The sequence below is a fragment of the Equus przewalskii genome, chromosome 13 (assembly GCF_037783145.1).
Source record: "Equus przewalskii isolate Varuska chromosome 13, EquPr2, whole genome shotgun sequence".
Lineage (NCBI taxonomy): Eukaryota > Metazoa > Chordata > Mammalia > Perissodactyla > Equidae > Equus > Equus przewalskii.
The window spans coordinates 92647833-92665467 of NC_091843.1; the positions used below are offsets into that span (position 1 = coordinate 92647833).

A 17635-nucleotide genomic window follows, 5' to 3' on the forward strand; every position below is an offset into this window, starting at 1 on the left:
CCGACGCTGGTCCTAGGCGGGCGGCCCTCGCACCTGGCGAGGCAGCGAGACCAGGACTGGCCGGCGAAATGGCTAAACTGCCCGAGCGCTGGCTGTGGGCCAGGCCCTGCTGCCCAAGCATCCTCCCCAGGCAGCTTTTGCAGGGACCGCCCCGACCCGCCGAGGAGCGAGGGGCCATTTCCCGCAAGAACGAGGAAACTGAGGCATGGACGCGAAGACCGAAGCGCCCTGTCCGAAATCCTAGAGCAGGTAAGATGTGTAAGAAGTGCAGGTGGGACTCGGACCACATCAAGGGGCTGCTCTTAGGAGACAACAATAAATGGGCCTCCCCAACGAAATCTGATCGTGTTGCCCACACTTGCCCCCACGTGCCCTGGGAGAGCCCGAGACCCCGACGGGAGGCTGCAAGCTGGCCCAGAACCGCCTTCAGGCTGCATCGTGGCGGACCCCTGTCCGCTCCCCCAGTCCCGAGCGAGGCCTCTGAAGGCACAAGCGTTTGTCTCTGGTCCTGCCCTCCTTCCCACTCTGCCCCTTAGCATCCTGAGGGAGGACCCGGGTCACTCCCAGCCTGGATAGGGCAGGGTCAGCTACTGGGCCCCCCCACCGTGTCCCAGTGGGAGGGGCTGCCGGTGACAAAGCGTTTTTTTCTTGCTTCGTGTGGATCACAAAGACAGTGAGTGAGGCTGAGGGTGTCCTCGTCGCCCGCATTTTGAGGACCCGGAAAGGCGAGAGCCGCCAAGACCTCCAACTCTGCTTTCCACTACCGGCGCCACAGGACGCGGGCGCTGGGGAGGAGCCTCCGCCCGCGCCCCAGCGACTGCGCACGGCGCCCGCGCGCCCTGAGCTCACCTCGCACGACGACCAGCACGGAGCTGTAGGTTTGGCCCACGAGGTTGGACGCCGTGCAGGTGTACAGGCCGCGGTCCGACTGCTTGCAAAAGAGGATCTTGAGCACGAAGTTCTCCTGCGCGTCCTCGTACACCAAGTGGCGCCGGCCCTCAGCCACCAGCTGCCCATCCTTCTTCCACACGGTCTCAGGCTTGGGCTCGCCTGTCACGTAGCAGCTGAGGCGCGCGTGCTTGCCCTCAGTCACCGTGCAGGTGCGCGTGCCAGAGCCAGGCGGTGAGGCTGGGGCGCCCTCGGCGCGCATGGCCTCACGCCGCCGCTGCAGGTGCGCCAGGAGCGCGGCGGTGGACGTCCCCGGAGGGCCGGCCGCGTCGGCATCCGCGTCCACTGTGAGCGCGGCGGCAGCGCTGGCGGCGCCCAGCGGGTTCTCGGCGTGCACCGTGTAGGTGCCTTCGTCGTGCGGCCGCGCAGCCTGGATGCGCAGCGCGCTGGCCTCTCCGCTCGCTTCCACGCGCACTCGGGGGGCGTCGGGTGCGCCCAGGCGCCGTCCATCCTTGGCCCAGCTTACGGCCATGGGCGGCGAGCCGCGCACGCGACAGCGGAAGGTGGCGTCGGCGCCCTCGTGCACGCGGATGGATGTGGGCCGCAGCAGGAAGTGGGGCGCCTGCTCGGCGCACGCGGCGTCAGCGTCCACCTGCAGGCCGACGGCCGCGAAGGCCTCGCCTATGGCATTGCGTGCGCGGCACACGTACTGCCCGCTGTCGCCGAGCGCCAGGTCCAGGATGGTGAGGCGGTACAGGTCACCGTCCTGGGCCAGGCGGAAGCGAGCGCCCGCCTCCACTGGCTGCCGGTCCTTCTCCCAGCTCACCTGTGGCGTGGGGTTGCCCACGATCTGGCAGCTCAGCGTGGCATCCTTGCCTACGCACACTACGAAGGCCTTGGGCCGGGTCAGGAAGCGGGGCGCGCCGCTGAATGAGTGATCCATAGTGATGGCGGGAGCCGGTGTACCTGCGAGCGGGATGAGGGAAGGTCACACTGCGGATGTACCCAGGTGAGCTCCAAGCCCCCACATTTGCCCCACCCGCCCACCTCACCCATCCAGCGCTGCCTGGAGAACCCAGCTTAACCCAGTGTGGACACCCCTACATGACCCCCTCCGCATTTGGCCTCTTCTCCCTCTTGCATGTGGCGTTGCCAGAAGGCGCCGTGGTCCAGAAGCGCAGATTTGTCCCTTTCTGGGCACTTGGGTACTGGCTTCATGCCCCTCTCCCAAAAGGGCTCTTCTAACTGATGCGAGTATCTCCTCTCTCTCTCCCCCAGCTCCAGTCCTGCAGCCCCAGCTCAAGATCCAGTGGAGCGCCTGTCCCTAGACACGGCCCCAGCACCAGCCGGGCCCTCCTCCCTGTGCAGCGCCTGCGCTATTGGCCCCCAGCCTTCTCCTCACTCCAGTTGCCTTCCTGCATCCTGTCCCCTCCCCACACGCTACTGCCTCTTGGGGTCTAAGACTGCAGTCTGCCTAGTCTCCCCCACTCAGAGAGGCCCCTTTATGCACCCTGACAGGGCCTGGCCATGGAGGGCCACAGTGGGTCCCTGGCCTATTCTCTCTCTGACTGTGGCACACCAGAGGTCACAGGTTCTCCACCGGGCCAGGCTCTCCTCTGAACCCTCTGCCTGGCACACCCCTCTGCCCGCCTCTTCCTTCCCTGGGCCACTCCCCGCCCCGCCCAGGCCTCTGGGCTCCACCTCTGGCTGTGCGCCCAGCAGCCTTCCTCACCAGGTGGTGCCCAAGACAGAGAGCATTGTGCACAGGGCCAGTCCTGTCTGCAGCTGCCTGAGCTGGGGCACACCTCGCTTATGCTGGGGTCCCCCACCTCCCCTCGGCCCCTGAGGGGGATGCTCGTCAATGAGCAGGGAAAGAATGGAAACTCCACAGCCAGTGGGCTCCTCCTAACAACACAGGTGCCCCCGGCCCACTGGGCTGCCAGTGCCCCCTCGCCAGGAGCATCTGCCTCCTCCCCTCGAAGGTCACAGTGGAGAGGGGCCAGGCAGCCCACAGTCAGCAGGGTGCCTGGGGAGGGGAGCCAGAGAGTCTCCCCAGAACAGCCAGGGACCTCCAGGCTGAGGATGGCCGGGCCAGCTAGCCAGGCCCCCACCTGGGGGTCTGCAGGTGGCCCAGTCACTCTGCAGCTCTCAGCTGCGGCTCCACTGGCTGGGCACCATCAATGCCAAAGGCCCCAGCTGCCTCTGGCCTCTACCCAGGCTGGGTTGGGCCCCCATCTCCCCCAGCACGGGTGGGTGAGGTGAGACTGGGCCCTGCCTGCACGGGGGCTCCTATAAGAACAGTGGGCACTGTGGGCCCCCCTGGGCCCAGGCTGGCCCCAAGCACCTTGACTCCCTCCACCTCAGGGGCCAAGCCTCCAGCCTCTGGGCTCGGGCTGCCCACCTCCGGACAGCAGCCTGTATTCCCAGCCCTCCGGCTCCCAGTCCTGTGATTCAGGACCTAATCTCCTTAATCCCCCTCCCCCCACAGGAGGCTCAGCCCAGACCAGCCTGCTGACTCACGGTGCAGTCAGCACCTCTGACACCCCCACCGCTGGCTTCCCCCCATGGCCTGGCCGGCTCCAGGCCTGGGAGGGGCGGGGGGCACCCCCCTCCATGGCACCCTTCTGGGCCTCAACACCCCTCTGTGGAAGGGTTACTTTCACACCAGACCTTGGGGACCCTGAGCCCTGAGTGCTTCCCAGTGCCCCCTCCCAAATCACATGGTGGGTCTGTGGGTTCCTTGAAGCAGGACGCAGCACCCTCCCCACTCCACACCCAGGGCAGGCGCCTGAGACGGCTGGCTGCTCCGAGCACATGAGCAGGCACGTGTGGGGGCAGGGGGCCACCTCTCAGCCCGGTGGTCTCTGGGGGCCAGGAGGACAGGGACAGCGGAGGGAGCTTTCATCACTGCACAAGTTTGGGAGAACTGGCTCCAGCCCTTGGGGTGCACAGGTTGTCCCCTGGTTTGGCAAGGGCGGGCAGAGGCCCCGCCTGCATGCCCCACCCTCCATGCGGCAGACCCTGTGAGGTCCGAGGGGGCTCACCCAGACACGGCTGCCTGGGAGTCTACCCAACAGCAGCCCCGCCAGGCAGCCTTCCTCACAGGCCAGCAGGGCCAAGGCGCCCTAAGCTGGGAGCTCCGCCCACACCCCCCACTCTTGCTTTTCCAGAACTTGGCCACCCTTGGTCTCCGTGGGGCCCTGGGAGTGGGAAGTGGCTTGCAGCCTGACAGCAGAACCTCAGCCCCCCTGCCCCTTTCTGGAGCCCCGTCTCCCTGGTGCCCCCTCCACCCACCACTCAGTTGCTCCTAGGCCCTTCCAGAAAAGACTTCCCAGCCAAGGGCAGCTCCTGGAGTCTGCATCTCCCCTTGGACCCTTGGACCCCCGGGCTCCGGCTTCCAGAACTCCAGGGGAAATTCTTTCCTGGAGTCAGGTGTCACTGCCCCTGTGGCTGTCCCCTCCGCTGAGCCAACAGGCTCAAAATAGCCCCAGCTGTCAGCGGGCATCCATCTCAGCAGAGCTGGGGGCAGGGCTGGCCGGACCCCCAGGCCACCCTCGGAGCTGGGCAGCAGGCGAAGGAGGTGGGTGCATGCACGCCCATCCTCCTGCCTGGCAGCTCCCTCCCAGCCAGAGGGCCCAGCTCAGCCCTCCAGTGGGCCAGGGGCTGGAATCCCGGCTCCAAACCCAGGAGCAGCACAGCCTGACCAGACCACCAGGCCACTCTGTTCCCCACAGCCGTGACCTTCAGCTGAGCCACCCTCAGGGGACACAGGATGGCCCCCCACCCCTGCCTGCTCTCTGCCTCCTCACCTGTCTCTACGGGGGCTCCAGGCGGACGCCCAGGCCGGGGGCTCAGATGGTGGGGCAGAGGCCACCAGGTCTCACCTCCCTCCTGTGGCCCAGGACTGACACGGCTCCCACCCAGCAGCCTGCACTCCGGCCGGTCCTCAGACTGGACGGGGACGAAAGGACAGGCAGACGCTGTCAGCTGGAGAAGGCTGGGCCCGCCCTCCACCCGGCCCCCACATGGCTGGCCCAGCCCAGCTCCAAAATAGCCTGGTGTCACTGCCCAGGATTAGGTTTCAGCCCTGGCCCCACTGAGGCAAAGGGCAGAGGCTCAGGGCTGCCAGGAGGAGGGGGAGGCCCACATCTTCAGCAATGACATGGGCAGGGCAGAGATCCCAGCTGGTTAGGACCCCTCCCCAGACCAGCATCCTGGAGTGCAGGGTGGGAAGAAGCCCAGGGAACCCAAGACCACCTAGAGGGGGCTCAGGACACCCCCCAGAAGAACTGGTACAGCCCCAGAGGACCCAGGACACCTCCCAGAGGACCCAGGACCTCCTAGAGAGGACCCAGGACACCCCCAGGGGACTCAGGACACCCCCAGAGAACCCAGCACACACCTAGGGGACCCAGCACTCCTCAGAGGACCCAGGACCACCTAGAGAGGACCCAGGACACCCCCGGGGGACCCAGGACACCCCAGGGGGACCCAGGACACCTCCATGGGGACCCAAGACACCCCCAGGGGACCTGGGACACCCCCAGAGGACCCAAGACCACCTAGAGGGGACCTAGCACACCTCCAGGGGACCCAGGGTCACCCCAAAATGACTGGCTGCCTGACAGTCATGAGGCCTCTCGGTGGAGGCAGGCAGCCAGGGACCTAGTGCAGGTACCCAAGGTCAACCCTGCTCCACCCCAACCACCCATGATGGGGGTGGGTCCTTTATCCCTGGTCCCTCCTGCAGTGCTCGAGCTGGCTGGGTGTCCGTGGCACCTTTAAATGGGAGTGGAGGTCCCTGAGACCCCAGCCTGGGAACTTCACTGCCTGGGGACCAGGGGCCCTGCCCCAGGGGTGCTGCTTTATGCCCCAGGAGGGCTGCCCCAGGCCAGGGACAGGACACCAGGCCCACCCACGGGGCCTAACGGGCAGCCAGAGGGGCTGCCCGGTGGTAGTCCTGGAGCCTCTCCCAGGAAAGGGCCAAACCTCATCCCCAGGGGCCCAGGCCTGAAAGAGGGGCCCTCCCTGCAGGGGCCCCCATCTGAGGTGGGAGCCAGGGCTGAGGCAGGCCCCCAGCACCCATCTGATCCAGGGGCTCCACTGCAGGTGTGTCCACAGGCTGACCCCTGCCAGAGGGGGTGCTGCTCTGCAACCCCAGCTTCACCCCCACCCCTGAGCCAGCACCAGGGCGCTGTGTCCTTGCCTGGCGCGCCCAGCCCAGGGTCCAACCCATCCCCTCACCCGTCTATGGCCTCTGCACCCAGGCTGGTAGCCGGTGGGGAAACCAAGGCTCCGAGCACAGACCAGACTTCCCGTGTAGCCGATGGCAGCCTGTCCCCTGAGGGGTGGTCCTGGGTCCCCTGGGGGTACCAAGGTCTTAGTCATCTCGGGCCACCATAACAAATACTACAGACGGGGGGAGGGACTTCAACACAGACATATATTGTTCCCTGTTGTCGAGGCTGCAAGTCCCGGCTGAAGCTGTCGGCACGTTCTGTGTCTGTGAGAGCTCTGCCCACTCGCAGACGGCCGCCTGCTCTGTGTCCTCACCTGGCCAGAGCTCTGGTGTCTGCCCTCTTCTTACAGGGACACCAACCCCACCATGGGGGCCCCAACATCATGACCTCCTCTAACCCCAATCACTAATCCTCTAACCCCAACCCCTCCTCTAATCCCAAGGGCCCCACCTCCAACACCTTCACACTCGGGGGCAGGGCCTCCACACATGAATTCAGTCTGTAGCACCCAGCGAGGAAGAGAACACTCGAAGGAGAGCCCAGCGTCGGGAGTCAGGCCTGGGGACCCACAGCTGATGCACATGCGTGCGTGTGTGTGCGTGTGCCGCCTGTGTGCATGCGTGCATCTGTGCATGCTGCACACCCCAGGGGCGGGCCACAGGAGGCCCAGAGGGGACATCCACGCTGGCCAGCTGCCGACAGGGCGTCCTGGCAGAAGTGAGGCCCAGATAGACGGGCACGACGTCCATTCTCCCCTGACTGTTGACCCCAAGACGACAGCGCGGGCTGAGCGCAGAGGCTGCAGCGGGTGAAGCCAGAGAGGCTGGAGGCAGCCCCGCCCTGGACCCTGGACGGCACCGCCCGGCCCTGTCCCCGCCTGGCCCGCGACTTCCCTGTGGCCGGTCTGTGGGCTCTCCTCCTTGTCCCTCTTGTTGTCCCACAGCCTATTTGTTGAAGAGGGTGGGGTGCTCGTCCTATAGGCCATCTCAAGACAGCACCCGAGGCGTCCTGCCCACCAGCTGGGCTGCAGGCCAGCCGGCGCTCCCTGCTGGATCCTCCGCAAAGAGAATTTTCCACCCTGCGTGGGGTCATTGAGGGGCCAAACTGGAGGAAAAGCTCAGGTAGAATCCTGCCTCCACTTACCATCTTCACACGGAGGCCTGAACCCTGCCCCTCCTCCGAGATGCGGTTACAACCAGTGTGACAGTCCTCGATCCTCCACTCACCCTCCTCCTCTGTCCTCCTTCTCTGTCCTCAATTCTCCACTCACCCTCCTCCTCCTCTGTCCTCCTCCTTGTTCTCCATCCTCCATTCTCACCCTCCTCCTCCTCTGTCCTCCTCCTTGCTCTCCATCCTCCATTCTCACCCTCCTCCTCCTCTGTCCTCCTCCTTGTTCTCCATTCTCACCCTCCTCCTCCCCGTCCTCCTCCTTATCCTCCATTCTCACCCTCCTCCTCTGTCCTCCTCCTTGTCCTCCATTCTCACCCTCCTCCTCCCCGTCCTCCTCCTTATCCTCCATTCTCACCCTCCTCCTCCTCTGTCCTCCTCCTTGTCCTCCATTCTCACCCTCCTCCTCCCCGTCCTCCTCCTTATCCTCCATTCTCACCCTCCTCCTCCTCTGTCCTCCTCCTTGTCCTCCATTCTCACCCTCCTCCTCCCCGTCCTCCTCCTTGTTCTCCATTCTCACCCTCCTCCTCCCCGTCCTCCTCCTTATCCTCCATTCTCACCCTCCTCCTCCTCTGTCCTCCTCCTTGTCCTCCATTCTCACCCTCCTCCTCCCCGTCCTCCTCCTTGTCCTCCATTCTCACCCTCCTCCTCCCCGTCCTCCTCCTTATCCACCATTCTCACCCTCCTCCTCCTCTGTCCTCCTCCTTGTCCTCCATTCTCACCCTCCTCCTCCCCGTCTTCCTCCTTATCCTCCATTCTCACCCTCCTCCTCCCCGTCCTCCTCCTTATCCTCCATTCTCACCCTCCTCCTCCTCTGTCCTCCTCCTTGTCCTCCATTCTCACCCTCCTCCTCCTCTGTCCTCCTCCTTGTCCTCCATTCTCACCCTCCTCCTCCCCGTCCTCCTCCTTGTCCTCCATTCTCACCCTCCTCCTCCCCGTCCTCCTCCTTGTCCTCCATTCTCACCCTCCTCCTCCCCGTCTTCCTCCTTATCCTCCATTCTCACCCTCCTCCTCCTCTGTCCTCCTCCTTGTCCTCCATTCTCACCCTCCTCCTCCTCTGTCCTCCTCCTTGTCCTCCATTCTCACCCTCCTCCTCTGTCCTCCTCCTTGTCCTCCATTCTCACCCTCCTCCTCCCCCGTCCTCCTCCTCTGTCTTCCATCCTTCTCCAGGCCTTGGAAACCCTAGGAACAGCCCATCTCTGCTCTGCCTGATCATCAGCTAAGTCCCCTGCCAGAGACATCACTGGGCCCTCGCAGGACACCAGGTCCCCTGGGTGATCGCCATCCTGGAGGAGAGTGCCTGGCACTCAACCAGCTGGTCTTTTTCGACAACCCACACAGCTGCTGCTCCCCATGGAAGGTGCGGCGTCCACCCTTATGAGCCGTGGCAGGGACAGGAGAACCCATCACCCACTGGGTCCCCTTGTGCCATGAGTGTCTGTCAATCTGGGGAGACCCCGTGCTTCCAGGGTCCTGGGGCGCTGACCACTCTCTCCACCCTGCTGGGACCCTCACACCAATGCTCTCATGAGCAGAGAGGAGGATCTTGGGCAAGTCCTGTACGAACGTGCCAGGAGTCTGTGGGTTCAGGGCAGTTGTAAAGATGAAGTTGTATATTCTGGGTGAAAAGAGGGCTTGATTCCCTTCTGAGCATTTTAAAGGGAAGACATTTATGATGTTTGGCTAGCTAGCGGAAACACAAATGTAGCTAATGCCGCTCCCACGTAGAAAACAAGAAGCGTATTAACACTTTCCAGTATTTCATATTAATATCTTATTGGATATTCTCAAAAACGGTGTCTTTCATTTCACAGTAGAAGGACCTGAGGCTCAGAGAGGTTGGAATGATTTGCTTAAGTTCTCACAACGGACGGTGCTTAACCAAGTCTCTCCTGAGACTAACGACAAGCAGCTCGTAAGACCAGGGCAAGTGACGACCCAGTGCAGCATCACAGCCTTCGTGACATTCTGGACCAAAACGGGACAATAATGGGAAAACTCGGAAATACATATAAAGTCTGGAGTTCAAGCTTTGAAAAAGTGCGTAAAGCGTTAAAAGTTCCCGTGGGGACACAAAGACAACGTGCTTGAAGACAGCTCACCAGATGAGACTCCTGCGTGTATGCAAGTGGATGGAAGGATTTTAACCACACAGTTGCTTTAATACAGAAACTTTGGAAAAACCTAAATGCCCACCGACATTTTAAAGGATGAAGAAGTGGTTGTGTCATTGGGCAGTGAGGGTTACAATGACTCTTAACAATGAACTGGAATTGTATCCAGGGTTAGCCGTAAAAAACATGTCAGTCAATAAAGTAAGGGATCAAGAGAAGAACAACCAGCTGAAGTTGGGGCTTCTGTTCCCGGCACCACCCGTGGCTCCTGGTGCCCCCACCGCTCCCTCAGCCCCAGAGGCTCAGCCCCTCAGGAGGCAGCAGAGGAGAGGTAGGCGTGAGGCTGAAGAGGAGATGAGGCCGGAGCTCATGGAGGAAGGAAGAACGTGCCAGAAGGACAAGGAAAGAGGCCCCGCCAGGCAGCACAGCCTGGGTGAGGACGGCAGGGCTGCGGAGGGCCCTGGGGTCCTGGCATCTGCCCACGAGGCCTTTGGGACCCCCTGCTCAGGAGTGCAGACCTGGTCACAGCTGCAGGACGCCCTCCCCAGGGCAGAGCTGGAAGGGGGCCCTTGGCCAGGCGGTGAGGGCCCAGGAGGAAGGGAGGTACCTGAGGGATATCCTGGGCTGACCACTGACCACCAGTCGTGTGGGTAGCAGGAGAGGGAGTGGCCGGGCCTGGCTCTGCATGGGTGATGGGCTGACTCACCAGGTGGCGGGGTGGGAGGGCACTGAGAAAGGGGAGTCGGCTCTGGGAGTGCTGCTCTGGACAGGCCTCTGGGAGGAGGCGTCATGGGCCCTGGACGCAGGGAGGGGGCCGCACGGGGTCCCTGGGTGCAGGGAGAGCTGGAGCCATAGGTACAGGGAGGGAGCACAGGGGCACACACGTCCAGAGGACAGGGACCAAGGTGGGGTTTACCAGCACCCCACTTGTCTCCCTGTCTGGTGCTGGCCATCTCCTCTTGGATCTGAGTGCACCACACACCCAGGGCAGGAGTTGTCCTGGCCCCAACCTGCCCTGGCAGCGTGGACCCGGGGACCATGATCCAGGACACGTGTGGCCTGTCTCTAGGCCTGAGCTCAGGGTCCTCGCCAGGACCACAGCAAGTCCCAAGACAGGGGGGCTGTCTTCTCAGTCCAGGACCCCAACTCCCAGGGGTCAGGAAACCCGGGCGCACCACACGGGAGGCTGCTGTGGAAATTAATAAGGAGACCTTAACTAAACTGGATGGGGAAGGCCTGCGGGGGGAGCGCTCAGCCCATCACATGCTGTCGATCACACCAAAGAGGCAACGAGACCAAGGAAGAGACAGAGCACCTTCCACAGCAAGTGCAGCTACTTTACTAGGAGGGAAGATTTCTCTCCCCAAGGGCAAGAGCCCAGCCAATGAGAAATGCTGCAGCTCAGCCAATGGGAAACGTCGCAGCTCAGCCAATGAGAAACATCGCAGCCCAGCCAATGGGAAACATCACAGCCCAGCCAATGAGAAACGCCTCAGCCCAGCCAATGAGAAATGCCTCAGCTCAGGCAATGAAAGATGCCACAGCGCAGCCAATGAGAATCCATTGCTGCCCTGATCTGTTCCTCTCCCCCAGTGGACTTTCCTTTAGAACAGTCCCTGCCTCTCCCCCTTTTCTCTATAAAAGCAGCTCCCTCCTTCGCTCTCTGGATTTGCCCGTGGTTCCCCGTAGCATGCGCAGCCTGAATTGCAGTTCTTTTGTCTGTTCCTGAATAAACTCATTTTGAGATAAAATAACAGGCAAATTTGCTTTTTAAGTTGACACTGCAAAACACAAGAGATGCAACAAGTGCCAGTGAATGGGGGTTGTGGCAAAATTGTACCATGTGTAAGAAATGGTGAGGCCCAAACTCAACATGGAGAGGACCCCACGACAGTGACTGCAGTTTTTTGGAACACGAGGCATTTCAATCCTCAGAACAGCCACAAGGTTGTCTCATGACAGACATCCTCCCAAGATGTTAGGAGAAAGGATGACCGAGAAAAACTGAAAACGAACCTCGCTCCAACATTGGTTACAAGGACGGTCTGTGTGGCTCTGACCAGCTTTCAGAGGGGAAGCCTCGAGAATCCCCAGGGCATAAGTGCCTGCCCCGGGGAGGAAGGGACCCTGAGGCCACCACTGTCCACGTTCCATAGTCAGGAACCATGAAAGGACTGAGAGAAACATCCAGAAAACTCCTGGTAAACTGCCAACTGTGGTTATCATTAGAAATGGTGGGGAGGTAATATCTACTTGCATATTATTTGAATTCTGAACGCAGAGCACAGACTTCTTTTGCCAACCTTAAAAAAAGAGCCAGTTATTGTATCAGCAAAATGAGTTTATTTGGAAATAGCCAAAGAATTGCAATTCAAGATGTGCATGCTGTAGCAGACCAGGGGCAAATCCAACAAACAGGGGAGAGGAACGTCATTTTTTAGGGAGAAAGGAGGAAATTGGGAGGGTTGTTCTGCATGAAAGTCCATCGAGAAGAGCAGGAATTCAGGGTGGTGGTGGTTTCTCATTGGCTGAGTCGCGGGGGTTGTTGACTTCTGTGTGGGATGGAATGCACGTTTCTTCCTATAATTAAGAATTCTTTCCTATTGACTCTTGTTGAGGTCTGTAACTGACCTCGAGTGGTACTGTGGGGGAGCTCCCCCTTCTGGCCCCCTGACTCGGTTTTAAATGAGGTTTCCTTTTATTAGTTTTCACACTTTGCCAGAAAGAGAAGTGAAAGACAAAATTTGTTCCAGGAGAAGAGAGTGGCTGTGGAGCTTCCTGGGGTCAGAGAGCTCACGGTCAGGTACTGGGCAGTTTGGTTTCTGAAACAGTCAAGGGCCTGTGGCACAACAAGAAGCACGTATGTGTTCTTTCTCCCTGGTCCTGACACAGTTCCTGAATCCATTAGAATTTCCTGGGTGATAGGAGCATCTTTGTACTAATAAGGTGACTCTTAATGGCACCTAGATGGCCTCAGGATGGGGCTGGTCACCAGGAAGACCAAGCCTTGCTTAGAAGCTTGGGACTTTCAGCTCCACCTCTCAACCTCCAGAGAGGGGAGAAGACCTGAAAAGGGAGTTAAAGATGATCATGCCGAGGTGATGAAGCCTCCATAAAACCCTAACAGGATAGGGCTTGGGGAGCTTCTGGGTTGGTGAACACGTCCACACAGGGAGGGTGATGCACCCCAACTCCATGGGGACAGAAGCTCCTGCACTTGGGACCCTTCTGGATCTCGCCCCATGTGCTTCTTCATGGGGCTGTTCACCTGTATCCATTACATATCTTATATAATAAACCAATAAACGTAGGTAAGTGTTTCCCTGAATTCTGTGAGCTGTTCTAGCAGATTATCAAACCTGAGGAGGGGGTCCTGGTAGCCCTGACTCACAACCGGTCAGTCAGAAGTGAGGCAGGCCTGAAGTGGGACAGTCTTGTGGGCCTGAGCCCTTAACCTGTGGGATGTGACACCATCTCCAGGTAAATAGTTTTAGAATTGAGTTAAATTGTTGAACACCCAGCTGGTATCTGCCAAGAATGGGAGAATTGGTTGTGGTTGTTGGAAAACACCCCAGGACCCATCTATTCTAAAAGCTTAAGGGGCATTGTAATTGTAACAGAAAACTTCACTGAGGATACATGTAACACTGGGGGGGGGGGGGGGAACCCGTAAGGAATAAAGATACATGAACTGATCCTGTCACCTGTACATACACAGCCGTCCTTTATAGCCATTTAAAAATTCAAGTCAGTATTTTACACTTTAATTCTGTTAACGTCCTAATAAATTGCTACTACACAATGGGATATTGTAAATGCTGAACATTTCAATAGCTATTTTGCTTTGTAAAACATCAGTCACCTGCAGAAATTATCTGATGCAGGGGGTTCCACCTGTGCCCTCTTATCACTAGAAGAATTCTTGCGCACTTTGAAAAGACTTTGCAACAAAGACGGAAGAGCAGTCATGTATTTTCGCAAATGATGCTGGAGGTGCATTGGCACCCACGGGCACGTCAAATGCGGATCCAGTGAGGCTGAGGCCGGTGTTTCTCCAGGACAAGCCCACAAAGCCTCCCTAATTTTCCTCATTTCTTACCCGTGTGATTCACGTCAACACAAAGCAACCCAATGGCCAAGCAGCAGGGTTTTTAAGGCTCCTCCCAGGTGACTCCAATGCATCCAAGGCTGTACCACGGGCATCAGCCTCAGTTCCAAACAAGGCAGGAAGGTCCGACTCCCAGGTCAGCCTCAGAGCTCTGCAGACCCACTCCACAGCAAAATAGGTAAATCTGGTGAAAGCTAATTTAAAAAACCAAACATTTATGACCTCTGAAAATGGTCCTTCATACGTACAGCAAATGGAGGGACATTGATTCAAGGAAATCTACTAAAACTCGTTAAGAACAGTGAGAACCTGGGGCACTTGAGCTCAGCTTGGCAGAGCTCCAGTTGGGGTGGGTGTGGCCAGGAAGACAGGCTCCGTCTCCCCCTGGCTCTCCCTCCCCCTGGCTCCCCACGAGGGCTGTGGGATCTGCGGGGGGCAGGCCAGCAACATTTCTCATCCCCCAACTCCAGGCCAGAGGGGCTATCTTCCTGGTGAGCGTGGCCGCGAGTTGGGGATGCCCTTCCTCCACCTGGCACCTGCCCCCCACTGGGGGCTCGACTCCATCCGTGGAGGCCTGGCAGGCTGAGAACACTGAGACCTGACTGTGCCCACCACAGCTCACTAACAGAGCAGAGGTTCCAGCCCAGGAGAGCCAACAAGCAGACGAGGGTTGCCGCTGCCCAGAGCCCAGCTCACCCACCACCCAGGGGAGGCGTTAAGATCTCCCCAAGGGAAACAGATTTCTCTGAAAAAGAGTTGAAAGAGAGTTGAGGCCTGAGGCTGCTCTTGAAAACAACAGCTCCTCTTAATCAAGAGCAAGAAGCTGCACCACAGTTTACCTGCTAGTTCACCAGAGAGAACCATGGAAAGAGACGGCTCAGAGGAGACCTTGGGTTGAAACAAACCTCAGAGACTGGACTCGAACTGAGCCCTGGCCAGAAGACTGTGGAGCAGTCTATGCCCCAGGGCATTGCTGAAAACATCAGGCCAGTCGGCCAGCAATTAGTGGAGCCCGACAGCTGGGTGTGATGCCAGCTGAGACAGGCAGCTTAATGGGGGGATCAGGAAAGAGACGGTCAGAGGGCACGCCAAGAGTCCTGCATCCTGGGGAGTGCTCGTGCTCCAGCTGCACCCTCGGAGGAGTGACACCAGGGGCGTCACTGAGCACAGAAGTACACAAGCACCTGCGAAAACAAGCTGCAGAGGGAGGAGGGCAAACGGGGGCCAGAGTGGATGCAATATCCAGTTTTCAATGAAAAAAAAATTAAGAGACAAGCAAAGAACAGGAAAGTGAGCCACACACAGGAAGGAAGAAAAGCAGGAAGAGCTCTGCCCGTGAGGGCCCACATGTTGGGCTTGGTGCACGAGGCTTCTCGGCAGCCATTGTAACTGTTCAAAGAACTCGAGGAAACCACAGGAAGAGGGAAAGGAAGGTGCCGTGATGACGTCTCACCAAACACAACAGCGATCAAGAGACAGAAATTACAAAGTGAAACCTCCCCTGGGGGACTCACTGGTAGATGTCACCTGGAAGAAGAAAGAATCCACGAACTTGAAGACAGATTGCTACATTTATACAATCCAAAGAACAGAGAACAGAGATGACGAACGCCAACAATCCTCAAGAAACGTGGGAGGCCCTTAGGCGCACCAGGATAGCATGATAAAAACAGGTCACCCAACACGATTGACAGCTCGTTACTCATCAGAGACAACCGGCCCCACGAGGCAGCAGGAACAGAGCACGGACTCAGGGTAAATCCTCCTCTGTCGGCACAACAGCTCATCAGCCAAAATGGGATCTTCAAAAACGTGAGTCAGAGCACTGAAATAAATGCAACATGCTTGAAATTATGTTACTATTATTCAGATCAGTAACTATTATTAAACCTGATTTCAAATCCTGGGGATGCTTTGAAGTGCCTGCTGGTGGGACTGCAATGCTGTTGGTTGAATTCTAGGAATTCTCTCCTCCGTCCTTGGGGTGTCCTCACGGGGTTCAACAGGAATTCAGTGGTGATGACTTATTTGGGTGAAAATCCAAAAATGACTCCGTAGTTGGACAGAGTGTTTCAGGAAGCAGAGCTGGCATAAGAATTTAAACAACTTACATGCGTGGATTTTGATGATCTAACCCTGCATCCACTAAAACAAATTCCAGAGAATGCGTATGAAAAAGATTTTGGCCCAGAGTATTTGCCTTTGAAAAGGCTCGTGGAAAATCCTCTTGACATGTCCCAGGAAGGTGAACCTCTGGGCGCCCTTGCACGGGTGTCAGCAGCACAGCTGGGCCCTCCTTCCCCGTCATGGTTTAAAATTAGAGCCCGCGGGCCCTGGGCCCATGGCAGAACACGGGCCACCTCCCCCCACAGCCACCTTCCCTCCCTGGAAACGCCAGATTAGGGGGCACAGAGTCCAGAGCAGAAACGCAGGGCCGCAGTTAACCGGGTGACTTAATTTGGCGATCCTGCCACCCTATCACGCTTGGAGAGTGGACCTCCTTGGGCCACCACTTTGCCACAGTGACGCAGTTGCTTCGTCTCAATCCCCTGCCTCACTGGCCTTTCTGAAGAGACCCCAGCTCTGTCTCCCAGGTTTCAGCTCATGCAACATCCTGTCGGCCTCTCCTTGTCCCAGGGCTGTGCTGCCAGAGGCTCTGGACAAAGTCATTTGTGTTTTGGGTTTTTTTTTTTTTTCCATTTTTTCTTTTTTCATTTTTATTTATTTATTTATTTGCTGAGGAAGATTAGCCCTGAGCTAAATCTGTTGCCGATCTTCCTCTTTTAAAACTAGTTTTTTTAATTTTGTCTGAGCTGCCACCACAGCATGGCCACCAACACACGAGTGGTACAGGTCCGTGCCCAGGAAGTGAACCCAGGCCACCGAAGCGGAGTGCACCGAACTTAACCACTGAGCATCGGGGCCAGCCCTGGACAAAGTCATCTGCGAGGCATACCACAAAGCTGTCAGGGCCTCCACATGGCCACTGCTGGGTTTTCACCAGCCAGAGCCGGGGCTAGCACAGAAGGAGAGTCGAGAGGACAGAGAAAGCCGTCCAAGCGAGAGGCAGGCCCCACTTTCCAACCACAGACCCAGATGTCACTGAGCTGGGGAAGCTGCGGCAGCTTGGAGTCTGGAAGCTGGCCTGCACACCTCCAGACACAGATGTCCCTGCAGAGGAGCCGAGAATCTTCTGGACAACCAGCTCGCTCTGAACAAACAGAAACCAGATCTCCACTCAGACCTGTCATGGGGCGAATGGTGTCCCCAGAGAAACGTATGTTGAAGTCCTCAGCCCAGAATCTGTGCCTGGGATCTTCCTGCAATCAAGTTAGATGAGGTCCTTAGGATGGGCCCCAGCCCAATAACTGGTGTCCTTCTAAGGGGGAATCTGGACACAGTGACACACTCAGAGGGAAGACAACGTAGAGACACAGGGAGGAGCCATGTGAAGACGGAGGCAGAGACCAGAGGGACGCAGCCACAAGCCAGGACGCCGGGGGGACCAGGAGCTGGAAAAGGCAGGAAGGATGCCCCCTCGGGCCTCCAGAGGGAGCACGGCTGCCCACACCTTGGTTTTGGGCTTCTGTGGGAGAACAAATTTCTGCTTTTTTAAGCCACTCAATTTGCGGTAATTTATTACGGCTGTCCTAGGAAATTAATACAATGCTATACATGAAATTCAAGCTGATTAAACATGGAATTGCCACACAACCTCCAGTTCCACGCCTAGGCACAGACTCAAGAGGACAGAAACACAGCCACGCAAAACGTGTACGTGAGTGTTCACAGCGGCGCTGTCCACAATCGCCAGAATGCGGAGACACCCAAATATCCACCGACTGGTGAGTGGACAAACAGATAAACAGAGTGTGGTCTATCCTGACTGAATCCCATTCAGCCACAAAGAGGAATGAGGCACTGAAATGTGCTGCAACTCGGACAAATCTTGGAGACACTATATTCGGTGAGAGAAGCCAGACACGAAACGCCACATTTTGCCTGTTTCTTTTCATAGGAAACGTCCAGAACAGGCAAATCCACAGAGACAGAGTGGACTAGAGGCCAGCAGGTCTACGGGGAGGGGACAGGGAGCAAGTGCTAGTGGGTGTGGGGTT

General features: G+C 58.3%; 1 protein-coding gene across 26 annotated transcripts in view; it reads right to left on the bottom strand.

Annotated features, from left to right (window-relative positions):
• Positions 1 to 4859, bottom strand: part of OBSCN (obscurin, cytoskeletal calmodulin and titin-interacting RhoGEF) — a 154010-nt gene extending 149151 nt beyond the window's left edge. For 25 of the 26 annotated variants that reach the window (XR_011525376.1, XM_070569985.1, XM_070569987.1 and 22 more), the window contains exons 1-2: positions 4698 to 4859; positions 850 to 1854 (exon numbers count right to left, since the gene is read on the bottom strand). Coding sequence is in view for 25 of the 26 variants with exons in the window: in XM_070569985.1 (XP_070426086.1) it covers positions 850 to 1831 (982 nt within the window). In the remaining variant the exon portion in view is untranslated. The remainder of the gene's footprint in view (positions 1 to 849; positions 1855 to 4697) is intronic. The other variant, XM_070569968.1, reaches the window with a different exon arrangement.
• Positions 4860 to 17635: the final 12776 nt, after the last annotated feature.